The following is a 22,730-nucleotide window of genomic DNA, read 5'->3' as shown; positions in this document are numbered from 1 at the left end:
GCACAAAAGTTGAGGCAGTACATAAATTCGAAATGTTAGCGCTATGTGAAGGGACACAAAGCATATTCACTTATTTGTAATAGAGGTTATTTTTCGATTTGATTTTATTTGTTTTTAAACATGACTTTCGCGCGATCTCTTCCCGGATTGGTTGGTCAAAGGCTGTACCGATAGGAATGGCGTCAATTTGCTAAAATGAACAAGGTGATTATTTAATATTAATAATGTCATCAGTCCCAAATAAGTGTTAGCCTAACTCCGTGGGGATCTCTCAAGTGGCGTAAGTATTGATTTTGTTTAAAACGGTGAAGATTCCGAAGAAAGCAGACGAGAGATCAGCTTTCTGTTTGCCGAAAAGACGGTTTTACAAAATGGATTTTCCGGTGAGTTCTCCTGGATCAGGGTAATATTTATGATATCACGCAAATATTATCAGCAAACACGGACTTGTGGAGCTCAAACTCCGAAGTTATTAGATCTAAAGTACTGTGCGCACAATTTTATTCTTAAACAGAATGTAAAGCTGGAAAGCCATTGCAGTCAATTGCTGGGAGTCAAAAACACTTGCTTTTGAGCAATTTACGAGATATTTACCTTCGTATTTAACTGCAGGGCCATAAGGGGTCAGTTGACAACTGGTGTTGTCTGCCGAGGAAGTATTTTGACAAGGTCCTCATAGCAATTATTGGATCGCTCTCAAAGTAAAACAAAAGAAGTTTTTAAAAAACGATATATCAACCAAGAGCAGCATAGTTATGTTAAAAACACCATATATGAAAGAAAATCACGGGTTAAACAATGATATCTCATTATTTTCAAAGGAAAGAGAATAATTTGAGTCAGGTTTATCTTAGTCGAAATAATTTACCACCTGTTTGTAAACAATGAAATCTGACAATCTCTTAAGTTTTACCTGTTCCCGGGGACCTTGTCGTCTTCGTTTATAAGCTAACACAGGTCGTTTTTGCACGAAAACTGTACTTTGAGAGTTTGAAATTTCCTGAGAATAGGGGACGCGAATTTTTGCAAGGAAATATATAAAATTGCATTGTATTGACACTTTTTTCTTTTTATCTCATTATTCGCCAATGTCGCACTATGACAAAACAGGAAACAGAAATAGATCGCTCGCGGGCAAATTTTACAAAGCAATTGCTTTGTGAGATTTCGCTCCGAACGCGTAGGAAATAATGCGGAGCCAACGTTCTTTATGAAGGGATCCAGATAGTTTTCATGGATTGTGAAACGTTTTTTTCTGCTCTCTGTTACTTCATGCGGAACATCTGGCGTGTTTTTTTTGCTGTTCATGAATTTTCCGTGTATCATGATCTTTATAAGATTAGTTTAACTGGTTTTGTCCTTTGCTTCTGAACGACAGCTTCTAATTTTGGTGATAAATTTACATTGATGCAAACGAACAATGTATACTTATGCTACGGCCGTTAAACGGTACAACTGACAGGAGGCGCTCTTTTGCTTGTGAAATAAAGTCGCTCTTACCAAGAATTACATAGATCAAACTCGCGAAATTGGGCTTAACCAAGCAAACCAAAATTCAGGCAAACGAAATCTTGATATACTCAAGCGACATATCAGAACATTTTATCATGCAAAATGACAACTAGCCTGCAGAGCAGGCGTGAACTTAGCGAGCGGGTGCTAGGTGTTTTCTTGGTAAAATTTATTGCTGCCATCTTTGATTTTTACGGCATTAGGGGGTTGGGGAGAGAAGAAAATTTTTTACCAAGGGGGGTGGGCGACAGTCAGAAGGAAGAAGAGAGGAGGAAGTGGGGCAATAAAAATAACTTCACCCCTTTCCCAGTCCCCTCCCCTACAGTGCACTCTAACTCTAAATCAAATATGGCCGGTCGAATAAACGATCGAAAGTTTGTCGTGTTAACTCGCCCCAGTGGGAAGCTTTCTGTGCAAGCTAAATGATTCCTACAAGTCGAATACAATTAAATAAGTTGCTCACGCTGAAAAGAGCGAAATTTGAAAAAGAAAAAAAAAAGTGAGGGTTCAATTGACTTATATTTACCATGAGGATCAATTAACCACTTATCATTTAATTTGTTGTCATTACACATCAAGTGGTTCATCTTCTTCTTTTCTAAGACAAGTAATGGAGTCTATATGGAACCAGGAGGCGTCATTCGAACAGTTGGGAACCCAGTCCCTGACGGTAACATTGTGATGGACCATGCTTTTGAAATAGCAGAGCTGCCTGTTAAGTTGGAGTTGAGATACGTCATAGAATCAAAACGCGCTGCCAATGGACTCGACTGTCCGAAGATCGACCATAACTCCAAAGATTCCAAGAACCAACAAGTATTTCCCATTATTTATTATTTTTATTAATAGGACCTGATATAAAAGGCAGCTTTTGACGATAAGCCAAGAGCTTTAAGTTCAAGCGCATAGCAGAAGGTGCGACCAAAATTGACGGAGTGATTGGTTTGTGAAATTCTGACAACTTTAACTGGGACCCAATATTTGCCCTCGAGTAATGTTAAACGGTGGGGCCGGCATAACGCACCAGACCGTTGCAGGCGAGGTAGATTAAATTGGAAAAAATGAACAATCAGTTTACAAACTAAAATGAAATATCAGACTCAGAAAATATTGCCCAATGGAATCTTAGGATTACTTTTGAGTTGTCGAAACTTTTGCTGACGGAAAATTGAGTCAATTTCAGGATTCTTTTACTAGATTTTTATTTATCTTGACATCTAAGGCAGTAATGCTCACATAGTTATACCGCTGTGACAAAACATCATTCACGGATAGCAGTCGTCAATTATCAGTCCAAAGTAACAATCTTTGTTAAGCTAAGAAACCATTGAGCATCACGTTTTGAAGCTTGTTTAGGCAAACCCTTTTTGTGAGTGACTTCTGTAGAAGACAGAAACCTTTCGAAGATTATGAAGTTTATTACTTGACTACGCTATTTGAAATTTTTAATCTCTGTCCCAATCAGATGCCATAAATAAAATATTTTGTGACTTGCTCTCCTCAGTCCCTTTTCCCGCGCTCGCGGCCGTTCAGTTGTCTATTCTTTGAGTCCTCATTGGTTGCCTAACATACATATCTTTGGTCTGATTGGCTGTTGCAGTTACTTTGGTTTTCACTCCAGAATGATCTTTCTTTATATGAGAGGATGCACTGCAAAACGAGTTTCCTTGCGAAGTTTTAATTCTAAGCTCTTGCGATGAGACGAATCTGGACGTAGGGCTTCACTTATCCTTCTTCAACAAAACTGAAAAAAACCCAGGTTTCCATGCCTTTTCTACGTATGCGTTTCACTTTCCAACAACAGATTTTTCTTTTTGAAAATTGGAACCAGAATCTGATGGCGGGAAACTCGTCAGTAGTCACGTCAGTGGTCAGGTGTACGTTCTTGTCCGCGGGAAAAAAATCACGTGTTTCTATAATAAGTGCATTGTCTGATACAAGTTGTTGTAGATTGACTGGAAATTAATCACCTCATGAGCTTTTTCAACCAAATCCACATTGACAGGGGAAAAGACTCACAAGCTTGACTTAAATAGCTGAAGGCGAATTGCGATTAATTAAAATAATCTGAGTGAAGGGGGTAAGTTTCTAAAGAAAAAGTGGTGCTTCGTCGGTGGGAGAGTATAACAAGGTAATTTGGTATTATCAACTCAGTTGATAATAATTGGCGATACGTCGCTCTGACGAAAGGGCTAACGCTTGAAACGCCAGCTTTAAAACTCTTTACGGTGGCGAATTTACGATATAAACTCAGTTGATGATACCGAATTACCCTAAAATAATCTGAGGATTATTTGATCAATTTATATGCGGTTTCCGATTCATAAGAAAGACGCACATCAACAATATTTAACGCACTTTCGACAATCTTTGGCTACATACCACAATATTTCTACGGTTGCGAATGTGGAATACCTTCATATTAGCGCTGGTTTTCGAAGGTAATTGATTCGGCGATTATTTCCGAGAAAACTAGAGGCTATTCGAATATAATTTATTACTCATGGCTAATCACAAATCCTTCTATCATCATGTAACGTAAACAAGACCATTTGAGAATACTTCATTGGGACGCTTCTCATTTCGCCTCTATACAACGTAGCTTTGAGTAAAGATCGTTTTGATTCAGCAAAACCAACCATCTACTTAATTATCACGCCAAAGAGAGTTTTTTTTATCACGCTCGAGTGACTGCAAACAATATAAACACTGGAAGGCCTTTGTTCAGCAGCTTGCACCTGTCTCCAAAATTATCAGCGTTTGAATGTTTGCATAGTTTGCACCAATTGCTCTTGACGGGTGGTATGGGGGGGATTGGTACCTGTCATTCAATAATGACATTTCCCTTTCATCTTCTCAAACTTCCATTGAATACAGACCATCAAATGGAAGATGAAATGCAAAACTTGCCTCAAGCTTGCAAAGAAGCCTTGTCTTATGGGAAAGATCATTTTAATCAAGCTTATAATGGTATTAACTATGCTATGAAATTGCAATACCTCAGTTAGGTGGTTCATTGTAGCAGGTAACTCCCTCCCCCGGAAAACAACGTGTCATGATCTTTTCATTACCTATGTTTATGTAAGAAGTGGTTATCTGATTTCTCGTCAGTTTTCTCAAAAAGGTGAATGAAGTGATTTGAATTTCCTGACTGTGTTTGTCATTTTTCATTAGTTGTTCCTCTTTGTTCCTCTACATATGTTCGTTCGGGATTCTTTATCTCCTCTTATGCAGCTTACGCCAGAAGAAGAGCAGAGAAGAAAGCTTCGGAGGGAGCGAAACAAGGTCGCTGCTTCGAAATGTCGAATGAAGCGGAAAGAACATGTTAATACCTTGAGACAGGTGAGCTTCTCTTGGATCTCTGATTATCAACTTAGTCACATTTTGGGGAAATGATTATAACGAGTCTAAATTTGAACTACAAGAAGACAAACAATTTTCTAGTTCTTTATGGGAACAGCTGTCCTAATTCCACGATTTTTGCATGAAGAGCTTGTATCTAATTTACTCTTTTGGTCAGAAGGCGTTTGAGCGCAATAATGATTGTAAAAGTTAGAGAAAACAAAGTCAAAGACATTATTTACTTTTTGGTCCACGTGACCCCAGGTACATACGTGTATAACGAACCTCATCCGTCTCCCATAATACTCCGGGGTGCATGGACTTTGACCTAGAGGAATAGGCAGTTGAATCAGTATGCAATTAGGATAGGTTTCTTGAGTTTGTGTCTGTTAGTGGTATTTCGTGTCTCAGTCCTTATTGCAGTTTTATCAAATTAACAAATACTAATTGTTCAATTCCAACTGGAGCAGATTGATAGTCGGGCAACCTTTGAGTGAATCTAGGCTCTTTGGGTTGATGGGATAACACTTTATTACCGGAAAAAAGGTTTTAATGAAATAATGTAATCTCGAACTGCAATTGTAAAAGAAAAGGAGCTTAAATTTCTAACTGAAGCTTTTCACCTAATACAGGTTTCATGTGACAAAATACTTAGTTTGAGTGTCCACTTAATGGAGGTGTTAAAAGTTAGTTGAAGAGAACTTCTTTGCATTTAATAAGGGGAGAAAATCGGGATTTTGGCCAATGTCTGTATAACACAGGGTCTCCATTGAATATGGGATCGTTTAATAGAAAATTATTTCACGAGTTCGCGCTGGACGTGAGATGATAGATAGCCAACGAGGCCCATAGGGCTAAGTTGGCTATAATCATCTCATTTCCAACAAGCGCGGGTAGAATAGTTTTTTTTATTATTAAAAAACGCCTAAAAATATAGATAAACAAATACATGATTTAGATAAGTTTTTATCCGTTTTAATTTTGAGCTGATGCGTACACTTTCCACACTTGTAGAGCATGGTATTATGGCTTATAATCCATGATGACTATGCCAATGAAAACTCGTGAATTTCATTATCCAAAGATGCAGTTTTCAATAATACAGGTATCACCGTAAAAGAACTTCCCGGATAATTTTCACCGCATGTTTCACCGCATGTTTGAAAAAGATCTACTTCAACTGCAGCTTATATCCATGGACATTTTTGGCTGGAATGTATGTGTTTCTCTTTGTAGTAAGCTGACAAAAAAGCTTACTAAACGAGCTCGAATCGGGTTTGGTCATTATCACTGATTTTTCTATTTTGGAGGGATTCTGATTTAATATAATTGGTTTCGTCTGTAGGCCGCTGAGGAACTAGAATCAGCCAATAGTCAGCTTGAAGCGGAGATCGCATACCTCACAGCAGAGCGAGATCAACTCGAAATGATGCTTGACGCGCATGTCTGTAACATGGAGAAAGCCGTTGGTCGCGGGCCTGCCTAAGAATGACACCTTCCCCGAATTGAACCGAGATGAGATGTTCGTTCATGAGCTGTTTCATATGTATGGAAGAAAAGAAGGATGTCAAAAGGTGATCATTGTCAAGAGACTGCGCTGAAAAAACAAAGTCAGATTTGCATCGCTTTTGAAGGAGCTCGCATATGACTTGATCAGACCGCTTGATTAGTAATTTTAAGTGGAGACCAGCTTTCTGATAGCTTCTGTTTTTGTTATTTGATATGTCAATCAGGCTACCTTAGTCAGACTAAAAAATACTTACGCAAGAAAAGAAAAAACAAAAAACGAACTAACGAACAAACAAACAAACGAACGTACGAACAAACAACCAATCAAAAAAACAAACGAGCAAACTGTCAAACAGACGAATTCTTAAGCATAACAATCACGTGACTGATTGATGATTTTTCTTGCTGTTCTTTCTTTACGTAAGAATTAGAAACGGTTCGAGATTTCTTTGAAATCGCAGAGTCTTTCAGGTCTAATCAAAATGAAAGATTTCGAACAATCACAGTGATCAGCCAACGGAAGAACAGAATCAGTTCATTTTTTATTTAGAAAAAAAAATATTCTAAAAACTTTCTTATAACTTAACACTGCTGATATGTCTTCCAATTATCCTTTGACAAAGGTCTTTTGACTTGCGAAATAATCTCGCGGGTAGAGATAATTTTAATTTTTTCTTATTTTAACAAAAGAATTTTTTTATAGTACTATTTTTTACTTGGAGTTTTTAAGAGGCTTCATTTGTTTATATTTCACCATAATCCGTCCATAGCTGTTACTAGTAACCAAGCGCACAAATCAGACTTTTTATGCAATCATCAATTGTTTAAAAATGACGTGAACGATCGTGGAGTTAATTTTCAGGAGTTATTTCCAAAATGGCAGCTGAAAATTAAAATCACCATATGTAAGCACATTGACAGGAATGCCAGTTAGGAACTGAACTGAAGAACTCATTATTTATTTTGCAATCTTCTTAAGTTTCAGCAAGTTAGGAGTTATCTCCGGCGAGAAAACATTTAATTTTACAGAAAAATACCTCAGGGAGGGTCTGAACGGGGCTATCCGAGTTGGTTGTTAAAGGCCAAAGACGATGAAGCCGCTAGGCGTAAAAATTGACAGCTTTTTCTTTTAATCGCAATGGAAAGAAATTAACCGTGCAATGACCTAAATCTTAACCGTTAGCCGTAGGAGCCATCACTCCATCGAGGCCCTCGGTTAAAAAAACTTAAGTGAATATCAACAATTTCATGATATGATGTCTCCGAAGATTTGAATTGCATCTACGACTAACTTAGAACTCTCGCTGAATGTTGTCATGATTTGACCATGTTCTTTCACGATAGGTCCATTTTCTTAACGAAGGATTTTTATTTTGGTCGCCATTTTTGAGAGGTGTCTGTAATTAATCAGTTGGTGCTTCCCAAGGCAAGTGATTCTATCATGAAGACATAAAAAAAAAAAAAAAAACACTGCCGTCGGTTAAGTACTTCTGTTGCTCTCAGTGGTATCACGCCTGATAAATTTATTCAAAATGATTATGTACTCTCAGAATTCGTAACGAACTTAAACTGCAAAAAGGAAAAAAGGATACCATTTGCCTCGCGAAAATGAACGACGGTCATCCTATCATATTGGTGGTTGGGTTTAATTTAAGAAATAGTCATCTTTTATTATGCGATGCAAATTTTGAACGTTTTGTTTTCCAGTCAAAACTTTCCACATGAGCAAAAAAAAAAAAAACAAGTTGAGTACTGATTCCTTTTGCCTATGATTTAGAAAACAAAAAAGTTACGAAAGTTTTTTCTTAAGCGGCATCTTTATTATTCATATAAGCCAAATTATTTTACCAGCTCGTATGAGTCAAAAAACAAACAGAAATCGCTATGTGTCATTTGGTAAACGAGTTAAAAAATATACCACAAAAACAAACAAACAAACGAAAACCTCAAAATACATAGTCCGAATCAAATAAGCAAACCCAAGGGCTGTTAGCCGATGATTTGAGGACAGACCAAGAAGATCTTAGAATCTAAGAGTCCTCTTATTGCCGAGACTTGACATTAGGAAGTTTGCTAGTGAAGGAAATTTGTAAGGAAAACTTTGTGGAACGCGTATGGAAGATTGCAAAGTAAAATTCAATGGATCAGTTTAGGGAATTTACGCCCTTGGTGGACAGAGGAAAATGTGTAAATGATTAACGTATAAGATTCGGAGCAAAACAAGCAGACCCTTTTATGTTATGGTTGTAAAAGTTTAATAATCATGTCAGCGAAAAAATTCAATTTTAAGGTAACAGTATTAATTGTATATAATAGCATAATTGTAGTTTATTGAAGGATTTAACACCGTAATCGCTAAGTGAGCCATATGTGAAACTTATTTTATAAGTGTATATATATTAAATGTTTTTAAATGTTTTGCGCATCATGGATGTTTTTGTTCACTGGATCTTGAAACTGTTGAAAATGCATTAAAAGACAATAGTAATCAGGGGACCTAAGGCTACTTTGACCACGTTTTGGCTTAAAAGTGATAATTCATAGTGACCAGATACAATCCCATTCCTTCGGTCTCTTTTTAGAGAACTTCGGAGTTCTCCTTAGGAATGGCGCAAGATTTCCAGGCCATCGCTATTGTGAATGTAGCTTAAATGTGGAGCTCTGAATCGAATTGCACAACTAAGAATTCCTTGAAAATGTTATAAAAATGAGCTATTAAACTTTTCCAATGTCTCTGGAAAATTTCTTTCCTTCCATTTAACCTTGGGACGTTCCTATTGTTTCAAAGTTCTTTTTGATTCTCGGCTCCTGGCCTTTCCAATTCGGGCATAGTTTGGAAAAAAATTACCCTCTTCCGCCACTCCCCCACCCCCGTAAATGCTACGAAGTGGTTAAGGGGAAACTAGACACCTGTTCCTTTCTTTTGTAAGTAACAATTCTACTAAAAATGGTTTAATTTCTCGCACCTGTCGTCTCTGATTCTTACCGACTAGCTTCGAACTATACAAGTACGACAGTTTAAAAAAATTTCTATGCTGGCTTTACAGTAGCTACAAAAAAGTGTCTTTTCAAAGGTAATATTTACAACGTGTGACCAGAAATATTTACTCTATTTGCACTAGAATCAACTCCTAAACTATTTACAACACTATCAAAATTTACCCTACCAACGTTATGGCAAATAGGTCTATTACGAATTGGTAATTGCTTCTTTCATCCCGGAATTATTTCAAAATTATGCGTTTGATAATTAAAACGCGGAGAAAAACAATATCAAAATTACACAACAGAATTATGATTTTTTCAAAGAGCTAACTTGCATGCGATGATAGAAATTACTGAAAAAAAAAGGACAATCCTGATATCTGTGCTAAAACTGATTTGTACAGTAGATTTCAAAGTATACCTCCTCAAAGCAAGTCAATGAATTAGTGTATGGTAAATTAAGTTTCATTGGTAAACGTCTTTAGTGATATTCATTGGGTTTCCAATGACTTTTTTTGAACCGATCAGCCATCTTGGATGACAAAGGATCCTCTGAACCTGGGCCCGGGTCTGGGCAAGTTCAAGGTCTAGTTGTTAAGAAAATAATTCCGTTAGTTATTTTCAAACAAAACAATATTTTCCATTTTTCTAAAAGATAAAGTGTACTTAGAAATCTGCAATTTGAGGTACGTGTATTGGGAATGAATCAAAGAATATAGTAAGAATGTGCAGAAGTGGACACACACCAAGGCAAACAAATTTGTAGTCCGACGATACATGGGTGGTCGGACAGACAGATAGACTAACAGACTGTTCGTATTCATTTCTTAAAGCGCAGTTCAAATATATGATTTTTACATCAGCATTCTCGGTCATTGTTTCATCATTTCACGACTTTATTACGAACCAACATAATAACCAGCTCCGACTTGGCTTGTTAGCTCAGTTGGTGGAGCTTTGCACCGGTATCGCAGAGGTGATGGTTTCAAATCCCGTAAAGACCTAACTTTTTTCTAGGTCATTTCTACTACTGCTCAAGTAATGTTTCTCACTGCGAGGATTGCTTTCATATTCAGACAGACAGAGAGACAGACTAATTGATAGGCTGACTGTCTGACTGACTTACTGACTGTCTGGTATGCTAATAGACTGACTGACTACTTAAATTACTGACTGACTAACTGGCTAATTAACTGACCGACTGACTGAATTGCCGACGGAGAGACTTTCAGACTTTAGACTGACTGACAGACTGAAAGATTTTCAAACTAAAAGACTAGCGAACGGAGAGGCTGATTAAGTGATTAAAGTTATTAGTACAGATTTTTTCCCCCCATTTCCCATATCAATAATTGAATCACAAAGTTGATGATTAAACTAGGCTATAAGCAAGCATTTTTTGTAAGATTTCGCCGGCCAAGATGATTAGATTTACATAGAACAAACCTTGATGGAGGGGCCCACCTGTAAAACCGAAGTACGTCTTCAAATCAAAAATGCTTTCCTCGAGATCTATAAATTGATGGAAAAAGTGATTAGCTTGTACTTTGGGTTGTCAAAAAATGGTAAATACAGAAAAATAAGCGGGCAAAGCAATATGAAATTTCTACTTGTTTTTGCTACATGGATGTAACAACCACGGACGATTTCCTCATGAGGTCCTGCGGAATGCAATTGGACAGAAACATTTGGTTCTTACTTTACACTAACGCATATATTGTAAAAGCTACACACCATCAATTTCGTTCTTTCTATCCTCGTCAGATGAATATTCCTCATCTTCTTCAATCCTGTGATTTTTTTTACGTGGTGACAATTTCTTTTTTTCTTCCAGGTCACTGACCCATTTACTGCAGGTTTTCAATGCTGCTATTTTCACACGAAGATCTTTGTGGGGGCCCAAAGCGGGTTCTGGATACTTAGTTTCCAACAAGAAGTTTTCCTCTTTATCGTACAGGCTTTTTTCGCTCCCTGGGTACCAATACCAATGACTTGCGGCCTTTAATTCAGCTTGGAAGTTGAATTCATCAGGTGTGGTTGGGTAATGGTTTTTCATGTATACCAAAACGGCTGTCACAAGTGTATCGAAATCCATAAGGGACATTCCACCTTTGCATTTTTCGAGTTTTGTTTTTTTCCAGGCAAAGTTTTCCTTTAATTGCTCTGCACTTTTACCCTATGATAACAAAAGGCAAAAAAAAGAATGCAGGACAGACTGCGGCTGGAAACACAAATGTCATTTGAGGAACATCTCGTCAAATGCATATGGCGATTCGTTAAAAAAAAAAAAAAATTAAGCGCATTCCTGTTTTGTACTGTGGTTCGAATAAAAGGATTCTATACAATGACTGGGGAATGAATAACAACTGCCGCGTTGGTTCCTCGCCCTAAAATATCTTAGAAAGTTTCAGCTTTGGGAGAAACGTAGCACATCACATGTGACCCTAACTTGCGGCCTTGTGGTTGTGCAATCAAAGTGGGATTTATACTAACAGCCATCACGTAGATTCCTCTAAACTTTGGGTGCCCTTCAAAGAATAGCTGCTCGGAGTCGGCTGAAATATTTGCTTTCCATAGAAAAACTTCGTTTTCTTGTTTTGATATCTCTCTTTGGTGAAGAGGGTAATACAGAGCGGGATTTGTGACCAGCCAAACTGAAAGGCGATTAATCCTCGATTAACTTTTGGCATTGGCGGCTATCGGTAAAGCCATGCAATCTCATTTCAACGAATAGAAGAAAATGCTATCTTTACCGATTTTGCTGTTGTTGTTTTTAATGTTATCAGAGGATTATAGGAAAAAAGTTTTAGCGGAGGTGTGTTCTGCCGCACTTCGTAATAACTGTCGCATTTTGTGATAACACTCGTCGTACTTTGTAATAAATTGGTATAGTACTCACAGCATCCATAAAAGTCGCCATTAAATTTTGCTCTTCAGTAATCGTTACTATGGCCTTCTGTTCCACTAGAAATAAGCCTGACACATACTATTACGGCCTTAATAGAGTTTCCTATCTTAATTCACGTCTCATACACAAGAGTGGGTGCGCAGCTCGAACTAGGAGCCCGAGTGTCTAATGCCGTCCGACAAAGGTACAGAAAACAGTAAACAACTAGTTACAACTGAATCAATTCTCGGGCCTAAACATTTTGTGTGCCGCCGCATGATACGATAACCCAAAAAACCCCGGCCAGTGGGAAAAATTGGAACGTATTCCCCATCCAAATGCAGCTACACCAACCTCTAATTAATTAATATGGTCCTTATAAGGGTTAGAGGTGAAACAGGCTAAATTACATGTAAGAGAAAATTTAGCGTAAAGCTTGAAAAGTTCGAGAGCGGAGATGAATGCAGTACAAATATCAAACCTGATAGACGCCCCACAACAGAAGACGCAATTAATACCCTAGCGGCTCACGTGCTCACATACCAATACGAAAATATTTACATTCTCTGTCACTGCCACTTACGGTTTAGTTCTGTTGAATGTAAATACATTACTACCTACCTTCTTTACTGTTGTCTTCTATATACGAAGAAGTGAATAATGGCTCATGTGCTGTCCCTGCCCTGAAAACGAAGAGGTTCCTTCTAATGACATATGCCATCATAGGTCGCTGATGTACACTAGAAAAGAAAACTTGAAAATCAGCTGAGATTACCATGTTTTGATGCCACAAATTAGGTATTCACTAATGTAAGCTTTCCAAAAATTGTAACAACCCCCCCCCCCCAATGTGTAGCCGTATCCTCCCCGCCAAGGAGTAGGGACCTTTAGCAGTTAAGACGACAACTATATAGACGTCCTCTCCGTTCCGTTACCCCCTGGGGGGGGGGTAATGTTCTATGTACGCCATAAGGAACTCCATAATATACGCGATAAGGACTATGGGAAATGAGAGTGAACCGGCCATATTGTTGTAAGAAGTGTGCTTTGGTTAAAATTGTGTTCAGAGTCAATCCTATTGCTTTGTTGGTCATCCGACCCCAAACAGCACAGGGGGGAGGATACGGCTACACGTAGTGTTACGGTATGATCTAACCTACAGAAAAATACTACAATCCCACAAACTCAACTTCTTTACTAAACAGTGGGAAACGTTGTTAACAAGGAGCGACTCCTTAAAGCAGTACAATATTTATCGTCAATAAACTCAATTAAGCCCACCACAGTCTATATCCTAGCTCACCACTAACACAATCTCACTGCTGTCTCCAAAGTTCCTTGAAATGAGCGATCTTCCGCAGTAACTCTCTCTCGGTGTACCTTTCAAAACAATCGTCGCTCCGACAACAACAACTACTCCTACCACTATATAAGTGAGTATTTATATATATATATATATATATATATAATATATGTTCACAAAGTGTTCTGGAACATTCCAGGAGCTTATATAAGAATTATTTTAGTAGTATTACCTAATTAATGCATGATTCAATGAAATGTTCTGGAAAGTTCTATTGTATGCAAATCAGCATGACTAAGAAATCTGGAAATTTCTAGAAGCTTTTATTTACAATAATTTCTCATAACAGTAAGCTAGTTATGGAATGTAATAAGTTTTAAAGTTTTTTACGTTATTTTACTTAAATTGGTTTCTTAAATGTTTTATACTATATTATCTTAGTTAGTGAGGACCTTCCTCACTAACTAAGATAACGTTATTATGATTATGTGATGGGAGCTTCTTCTATCAAGATTAAGATTACTTTATGTCACCTCTTTCTGATGCACTCCGATTTCAGGGTTCAGGCGCCATCTTCGACTGACTGACCACTCGCCTTGATTTCATGGGAGAACTTTGAATCCCGCTGACTAAGTGAAGTCACGCAGCTTGACTCGTTCCGGTCTGAATGTCATACGATTTTCAGGGTTTGGGTGCATGCAATTACGCTTCTTATCTAATTGAAACCTAGTGAAGTGTTTAAAAACACAAAGACTGAAGCTGTGAGCTTTATAAACAGTCCTTTTTTTAATTACCTGGAAAATATCTCCGGTGGCCCTTTAAAACTGCTCCTGAAAAAAGTTTTATTACGGACATTAAATTTCGTGAATTTCTCACGCGTGCTCAATCAGTTAAACGATGAAGTAATTCACCGAGCGCCAGTTTGTTGTTCGCTGTTGTGCCTTTAGGTCAACGTGAAAATTGAATAATAGAAAAAAAAAGGTTAGAACTCAGACTTCAATATGCCTTCGGTAAGTGAGTACTTTTAATCATTTGTGTGAAGATAAAAAAATCTAAGAAATGTTTCGCTTTAAAGTGGATAATATGAAGGATAATAAAGGACTCGATCATAACTTTAATCGTTTTCAGTTATCGACACGACTTCATTTTAACAGAATTCGATGTAACAGAACTCCTGGGTTCAAACTATTTACTGCAAGGGAGGTTTATTTCCTCTTTCTATTTGGAGTGACATTTAATTTATTGTTATGTTAATTACTTAAACCTTATTCATGCTACAATTTTTCCACGGCAAGAATATAATGATTTCCAACCGATCATTTGAGGCCGACATTGATACAGTGGCGGAAAAAGTGAATATTCTTGGTATTATGCAATCTACCTCGCGTTTATGTACAGCACTCTTTAATTTCATGCAAACAAACATTGGGCCACAGGACTGATAATTTTCATTCCCAAACCTTGCTAAATTGTACCAAAATTTCAGGACAGAAGGCTTGCTTGTGATCTTGAGCATGTTTTTTCACTTTCACTAGTAATCTAGAACAAAGGAAAAAAGATGATTCTAAAGCAAAAATGCTTTAAAAAATAATTGTTATCGAGTTAAACACCTGAAGAGAAATTCCGTATCTGCGCGCGCCCATGTATTATTCTCTATTTATCATATAAACTGCGGTGTTATACAAGGATTTCCGGCCCTGAGAAAAGCCGTAACAACACACGAGAGAAAATATCGTGTTTTTTCCACGTGTGTTCATATAGCCAATCAGCTGCTGACACGTCATTCGCCTTTGGCGCCACTCGGTCAGGTTGATAAATAAACACCAAAGTCTTCACGATTCTCAATACAAGGTAGTTTATGGGAACTTTCTCGGACTGTGGCGGCTAAAACACTAAAATATCCGTATTGTTGACAGACAGTGAGATTTAAACTTTCCTAGGAGGGGAAAAAAACCAATATACAAAAAGGAAAACCGAAAGTTACGAATTCAGTGGCTTTGGTGTTGGCATTTCTCGCGGCTGAGAATGAAAATCGACAACTGGAAGATTTGCTACTGGCCGATTTTGGCCGTTTACCTGAAGACTTCATCTGTTGGTAAGGACAGAGTCAATAAATGAGAATTTTGTAAATTGAAAATTACGACCATTGTTGTTTTTGTAATCATGATTCGACACTTTTTTTCCATCTTAAGAGCTAGCGCCAACGCACTCTACGATTGTTATTCGAGGATTGTCGATTCATTTATATTCATTCATTAATGAAGTCGGCTTTTCTTGTCAGTAAAGGGCTGTTGTGTTTATATGATAAACAAAATACATGGTTGCTTAGAGATATGGAATTTCTCTTCTCGTGCTCAACTCGACATCTCACTCATTCGCTGCGCTCACTTGTAAGCTATCGAGTTAAACCTTAAGCAACTCTCACGCTTCTCTCGTGATCTCCAAGCTTCCCGCGTGCATCCATGACTCGATATACGCACGCTAAGCGTGGATAAATTCTTTATAGTCAGTGGGCAAATTATCTGAGCTTTTTTAATTCCCAACGTGGAGAATGGTGGGTTTACGTTCGCATAAAAATTTCTGACTGCTGGGCATTTAGACTATTTGAGACTGTGCCCGGCTGCCGGGCATGTAGCAACAGGGAAATAAATTGGACTAAAGATTTAGATATATGAAAATTCACATATCTGCACTGCGGTGGAAAGATGAAATTAGAAGATCCTCGCAGCTAAGAACACTACTGAAACTAGTAGTTGTAAGTAGGACCTGAAAAAAAAATTTCAGGCCCGTACGGGATTTGAACCCATGACCTCTGCGATACCGGTGCAGCGCTCTACCAATTGAGCTAACAAGCCAACTGGGAGCTGGTCAATGAATTGGGTACCGGTCAATGAATTGGGTACCGGTATCGCAGAGGTCATGGGTTCAAATCCCGTACGGGCCTGAAATTTTTTTCAGGTCCTACTTACAACTACTAGTTTCAGTAGTGTTCTTAGCTGCGAGGATCTTCTAATTTCATCTTTCAACCGCAGTGCAAATATGTGAATTTTCATATATCTAAATCTTCATTCACTCGGATGTTTATTTGTACCCAATTCATTGACCAGCTCCCAGTTGGCTTGTTAGCTCAATTGGTAGAGCGCTGCACCGGTATCGCAGAGGTCATGGGTTCAAATCCCGTACAGGCCTGAAATTTTTTTCAGGTCCAACTTACAACTACTAGTTTCAGTAGTGTTCTTAGCTGCGAGGATCTTCTAATTTCATCTTTCCACCGCAGTGCAAATATGTGAATTTTCATATATCTAAATCTTCATTCACTCGGATGTTTATTTGTACCCAATTCATTGACCAGCTCCCAGTTGGCTTGTTAGCTCAATTGGTAGAGCGCTGCACCGGTATCGCAGAGGTCATGGGTTCAAATCCCGTACGGGCCTGAAATTTTTTTCAGGTCCTACTTACAACTATTAGTTTCAGTAGTGTTCTTAGCTGCGAGGATCTTCTAATTTCATCTTTCCACCGCAGTGCAAATATGTGAATTTTCATATATCTAAATCTTCATTCACTCGGATGTTTATTTGTACCCAATTCATTGACCAGCTCCCAGTTGGCTTGTTAGCTCAATTGGTAGAGCGCTGCACCGGTATCGCAGAGGTCATGGGTTCAAATCCCGTACGGGCCTGAAATTTTTTTTCAGGTCCTACTTACAACTACTAGTTTCAGTAGTGTTCTTAGCTGCGAGGATCTTCTAATTTCAAATTGGACTAACCTCAACTTATTATCTTGGGTTCAGTTGTGTTTTTAAATTCGGAAACTTCACAAATAAATTTTCAGTGCGCAAGGGAAACTCTTCATTCAAGTTTTAGATTCCTGAAAAATCGAGAGCGGTGATCGTGTCGAACCTTTAACTTATTACAAACTTGAATAATAAGGTGGACTCGGCTGTTCGTGGGTAGGATAACGCTATCCACTAGATAAATCTCTATCCGGTGGATAAAACTTTACGTTTTGTCGTCACTTATACGCTGGATAGCGATTTATCCGTTGGATAATATTATCCGTCCTTTATACAACTGGGCCCTAATCACTACTGCGGCGGCATTGAAACTGCTAAGAAATAATTTTCTGAGCAGGAAAATAGCTCAGCACGCGCGTTTCAAAGGTTTTCTGGTTTCCTTGTCGACCTCTGGGAAATAACATCATGCAATCAGAGTAACAACGTTAACATTGAGAACGGTACGGTGATCGGGATGAACCTTTAACTTATTACAAACTTGAATAACAAGCTAATCGTCGCTGTGGCGGCTTCAAGACTGCTAGGAAATAATTTTCTAAGCAGGACAATAACTTAGCACGCGCGTTTTAACGGTTATCCATTTACGGAAATGGATAACCCATTTCAGTTTGTGATATCGCCCGAGGATCTAGGAGCAGGTGTACGGAAGTTGTTGAAGTCTTTTCTGAATTAAATATATTTTGAGCTTCAGCTTTAAATATATGAGGTTTTTTTTAATTAGCATTTCGTCAGGTGATAGATTCAGAGTGTATCGGAGCTGCATGACTGAAAACTGATTCAAACTTATCTTTTCCATCATGGCAAGAGATATACAAATCCTCACATTCCTTGGAATAGGGGAGCGCTTTTCATTTAACTACTGGCGAAAGATATCAAAGGGATTATAATGTGTAAGATGTAGCGATGTTTGTTTACCTATGATGTCAGTTAATTAATGACAAACTTGAATAACAAACTGATCACTACTGTGGTGGCGTCGAGACTACTAGGAAATAATTTTATATGCAGGAAAATAATTCAGCACACGCGTTTTTAAACTTTTCTAGTTTCCTTGCCGACCTCTGGAAAAATATCATCATGTAATCAGAGTAAAAACATTGACGGCCCGACGGCAAATAATTCTCTCTTCCATATAGAACTCAACACAAATCCTCACATTCCTTGAAATAGGGAAGCGTTTTTCGTTTAACTACTGGCGAAAGATATCAAAGGGATGTTAATTAATAAGATGTGGCGATGTTTGTTTACCCATGATGTCAGTTAAGTAATGACAAACTTGAGTAACAAACTGATCACTACTATGGCGGCATCGAGACTGCTAGGAAATAATTTTATATGCAGGACAATAGTTTAGCACGCGCGTTTTAAAAGTTTTCTAGTTTCCTTGCCGACCTCTGGTAAATAGAGTCGTGCAATCAGAGAAAAAACTTTGAGAACGGTAGGCCCGACGGCAAATAATTCTCTTTTCTTTATGAAACTCAACACTGCCCACATTTTTTGTGGTCACCTTGATGGAAATGTATAACCTATTTCAGTTGTTGCTGTCACCCGAAGATCTAGGAGCAGGTGTATGGAGTTTGTCGAAGTCAACGCAAGATGAAGCCACGCGACGACGATCGTCATGAAAAGTCGATGATAAGAGAGATCGATGAGGAGAGCCTCAAATATAACATTTTTCATTAAACTATGATCAAATATCAGAAAAATACCTTTACGGAAATGGATAACCCATTTCAGTTTGTGATATCGCCCGAGGATCTAGGAGCAGGTGTACGGAGTTTGTCGAAGTCTTTTCTGAATTAAATACATTTTGAGCTTCAGCTTTAAATTTCTTATGGGTTATTTGATAAGTATATCGTCACGTGATATATTTAGGGTGTATCGGAGCTGGTTGTCTGGCAACTGATTCAAACTTATCTATTTCATCATGGCAAGAAATAGGCAAATACTCAAACTCCTTGAAATAGGGGAGCGTTTTTCGTTTAACTACTGGCAAAAGATATCAAAGGGATGTCAATTTATAAGATGTGGCAATGAACGAATGGCTATTGTCAGGAGGGATGTCAAGCGCAAGATAAAGCCGTGTGACAACCATCTTTATGAAAAGTGGATGGCAGGAGAGATCAAAGAAGAAGACCTAAGATACGATTTTTGTTACGAAAGACATAACCAACTTATTGTGCCAGATGTGTTAGGTAAGGGGTAAACTATCGTTGCCGAAGTGTGCATGATATTTAATCGATATGTTGAGTGTTAGGGCGGAAATTTAAGAAGTTCTTGGTTTACTTACGTAAAAATATGTTAAGAAGTTTCCATAAATATCCTGAGCATTCTAGAACTACTTATTTATGCATCTTCAATGCATTTTACGAAAATATTTGTTTACTTATGACAAAATTTCGTATTAAAACCATTGCGTATTTTTTGTTTGCTGACAACAGCTCAACTGGACCGATCTACAGATATCTCTGCAACAAATCGATCAGTTTGTTTCAATGGACTCTTGTACGAAGAGGGTACATATGTTTCGTTATTCAACTTAGTAGAGCAAGGAAATGGAGGACGTTTCAATAATCTAGAATCAGCCAGTAAGAGTGCGTGATATACCTCCAACAAACTTTTACCTGCTCTGAAACTGACATTAAGGTACAAATTCATGACATAGACAACGTTTCATTATCAGTAAACAACTCTGGAAATTCTGTCAACTTCCAATCCGTTTTCCGAAAGTATTTTACAACCAGATATCCCACCCGGTTTTTAGCACAAAGGTCGTTGATTTCAAGCTCCCTCACTAACTTTTTACAGCTTAACCTGGCGACATATAAAAAAATAATAGGAGATTAACTTTATTCGTTTGTCTCACGATGGAGTCACTTTGGATGTTGATCGCGACGTTTCGACTCCAATAGTGCCAGTCTTCATGAGGCGATGAGGTCGATTGTTTACGTGTCGCTATTTTTAGCGCGTTGGTTCGTTGCTATTGGTGTATTTCGATCCTCATTATTATTCCGGTTGGCAGATGGTGTTCTCTCATAGGTCCTCATTGATCAGCTGTTGTGTTGCTTGATCGTGGGTATCCAAGCTTCGGATATGTTTCAAAGGTTGAAAAGTAGAGGTCCTACTCATAAATATTTCTAGACATCCTTAGATTTACTTGTCGTATGTAGTTATTGGTTCTGAACTGTTTCTACTGTTCTTCTTAACAGGTTTAAGTACCTTTACCGATAAAAAACGGATGCCACCCCATCTAACAATGAAACCTGAGAGACTGTGGCAGCTGGACCCCGAGAGTCGTTTTCCAGACGAATTAGAAATATTTGTGCCTCAAGACCGTGACTTTAAAGGATATATAAGGATTAAGAAGGGTACCCAAGTCGATAAGGACAAATTAATTGAGGTAAAGTCCCTTTTTTCGATTAAAACATTTGTTATTTTAGCTGGTACGTAAAAATTGTTTTGACTAAAGAAGAGAACTATATCCGTTACGTTATTTCTAACTAAATGAGTAACTTTTCTTTAAACTTTGCCGCAATGTTCAGGGATTCTCTCATTAAAATAAAGCAATTTCTCCTTATTTTTCAAATTCTAAGGAAAACTCAACAATATAGAGCTCTAGAACTTTTAGTTTGGATCATTGCCCCACATACGAAGCAAAATTTATAGACGCTGATTGGCTGAATCAGGGGGCATTTTTTTCCTTAAAAACGAGGACTCTTTTGATAACAAATGATTACTTGATCCTGAGTGACTGAGCGCGCGTCGTCGAGTTAGCTGCTATTGGTTTCTCTCGTAAACCGGGTTTTGGAAATTCTGCTTATTTTTAGTGGTTGTTTATAAGCATCTTGGTGCTCAATACTTTTACGGAGACTGAACGGACCCTTTGTTTATCGATTTCGTATTTCCACCCGTTAGATAGCTGGGCGAACTCAACTTAACATTTTGTCCTTGTCTCGTGCAAACTTCGAAAGTAGGCGTGAAATCCATCCTTGATTTCCCTCTGGTCCATAAGGTTTCACATACGTATCAAATTCATTTGTTTAATTTCGGAATCAGTTGGCCCAGTTTTATAATTCCTAACCCAAACAGTATAATGAGTCCTTTTTAAGGTTTCGTAATTGATTTGTGCTTTTTTCATTTTGTGCTCATCAAATTCAACTTTTCTACTGAAATGATCACGTTGAGATACATTTTCCGATTCTCTTCCTATTCTGTTTTACGCTAGCCTAGATAAGATAAAACATCCACGCATCGATCTGTTCCCGTCTAATGCGAAGCGTGTTTCATCTCCAACCCAATAACTTTTCCATCCTATTTCTTTCAGATGCTCGGGTGCCTTCCTTGGAGGAAATGTCCTAAATAACTTGTAGAAAACCTACCAAACAGAAACCGTATTCTTTGAAAGACCTTCACAAGAGTGGTGGCTTTGGATCTACTATTTCACGTTTCAATCAAGAGAGAAATGAACAATTTCGTTACCCTTCTTTAACGTAGTATAATTAAGTGTTCAACGTGATAAAAGATATCGAATTTTTTTCGTCGTAAGGCTGTTCTAGCTCACCTTTGTCTCAGAATTCATAACTGGATGAAAACGTAGGTATATCGAGTAGTAAAAGAACAAAGGCCTTCCCACCCTTTGCTTTTCAAAATACAAGCTATCAAGATACGATTACTATTGCACTGTAAAGGACAAACATCAGTTTTTCGGTGACGCGTTTTAATTGGTGTAGATATAGTCTGCTGACCTTATTTCACTCAAAGAAAACCTTCCATTGCATTTAGGTTGAGAAGTAGAGTCCAGTTACAAATTGTGTAATAACGAAATGTGAAGTATAGAAAACATTAAAAGGAGTCAAAACTCACGAGAGCGTTATGACACTCTTAAGCCACTCTAAGTCATAATTTGTTTGTTTGATATCATTAAGTGAATTGGTGACTGGTATTTATGATTTAATCTTGAGTTATGTAGCAGCACAGAAAACTGTGCGGAACACTTGAAATAAAGTTTCCTCAATCGAGAATATTGTTCATCTCAATCACCCAGTGTTCCTATCCACTGTCCAGTTTGTTTGCTCGAGTGTTTATAAAACGCTGTAAAGGATATTATGCCGTGTAAAAGGTATGACTATATTTTGGCAGACGCTATCTCAACGATGCAAAGAGCTGAATTGGTCAATTTTATGATAGATGAGCTCCGTGTTAATTTAACGTTGCCATGACCGTTTGAAAAAAGTAAGATAAATTAAGAGATGACTTGTCATTTGACACACAGTTCAGGCTAATGGATGCCAACAGCTACCGTAATTATTTCTTCACTGAATGTTTTGATGTCTGCTCTCGCCATTTTAGACGATAGGCAAGGCCCCTATTGCTAGTATTACTGCTCTTTTGATTTTGGA

General features: G+C 38.0%; 3 protein-coding genes across 8 annotated transcripts; 2 read left to right on the top strand and 1 right to left on the bottom strand.

Moving 5' to 3' along the window:
* Positions 1–223: 223 nt before the first annotated feature.
* On the top strand, positions 224–8,793 carry LOC113679078 (cyclic AMP-dependent transcription factor ATF-3). The gene is made up of 4 exons (XM_027196026.2): positions 224–383; positions 2,116–2,328; positions 4,747–4,854; positions 6,200–8,793. Exons 1-4 carry the CDS (start codon positions 372–374, stop codon positions 6,338–6,340), a joined length of 474 nt encoding a protein of 157 aa, XP_027051827.1. The 5' UTR covers positions 224–371; the 3' UTR covers positions 6,341–8,793.
* Positions 8,162–19,146, bottom strand: LOC149042179 (uncharacterized). 5 transcript variants are annotated; one of them, XM_089212238.1, is made up of 8 exons: positions 19,041–19,146; positions 14,999–15,077; positions 14,333–14,368; positions 12,857–12,975; positions 11,842–12,002; positions 11,083–11,524; positions 10,813–10,860; positions 8,162–9,935 (listed from the first exon to the last, which is right to left on the bottom strand). In XM_089212238.1, the coding sequence occupies exons 2-8, from the start codon at positions 15,052–15,054 to the stop codon at positions 9,814–9,816; spliced, it is 984 nt and encodes a 327-aa protein (XP_089068364.1). In that variant the 5' UTR covers positions 15,055–15,077; positions 19,041–19,146; the 3' UTR covers positions 8,162–9,813. The 5 variants fall into 5 exon arrangements, with proteins under 5 accessions (XP_089068364.1, XP_089068365.1, XP_089068367.1 ...); XM_089212239.1 differs by lacking the exon at positions 19,041–19,146 and adding an exon at positions 17,305–17,444; XM_089212241.1 differs by lacking the exons at positions 14,999–15,077; positions 19,041–19,146 and having other exon boundaries at positions 14,072–14,368.
* On the top strand, positions 18,998–22,352 carry LOC113678985 (uncharacterized). 2 transcript variants are annotated; one of them, XM_089212246.1, is made up of 4 exons: positions 19,114–19,526; positions 19,773–19,847; positions 20,541–20,731; positions 21,656–22,212. In XM_089212246.1, exons 1-4 carry the CDS (start codon positions 19,259–19,261, stop codon positions 21,692–21,694), a joined length of 573 nt encoding a protein of 190 aa, XP_089068372.1. In that variant the 5' UTR covers positions 19,114–19,258; the 3' UTR covers positions 21,695–22,212. The 2 variants fall into 2 exon arrangements, with proteins under 2 accessions (XP_089068373.1, XP_089068372.1); XM_089212247.1 differs by lacking the exon at positions 19,773–19,847 and having other exon boundaries at positions 18,998–19,526; positions 21,656–22,352.
* Positions 22,353–22,730: the final 378 nt, after the last annotated feature.

Source organism: Pocillopora damicornis, chromosome 7, assembly GCF_964200805.1.
Source record: "Pocillopora damicornis chromosome 7, jaPocDami1.2, whole genome shotgun sequence".
Taxonomy (NCBI): Eukaryota; Metazoa; Cnidaria; class Anthozoa; order Scleractinia; family Pocilloporidae; genus Pocillopora; species Pocillopora damicornis.
The sequence above is the reverse complement of the archived record's forward strand: the minus strand, read 5'-3'. Positions and strand labels throughout refer to the sequence as shown.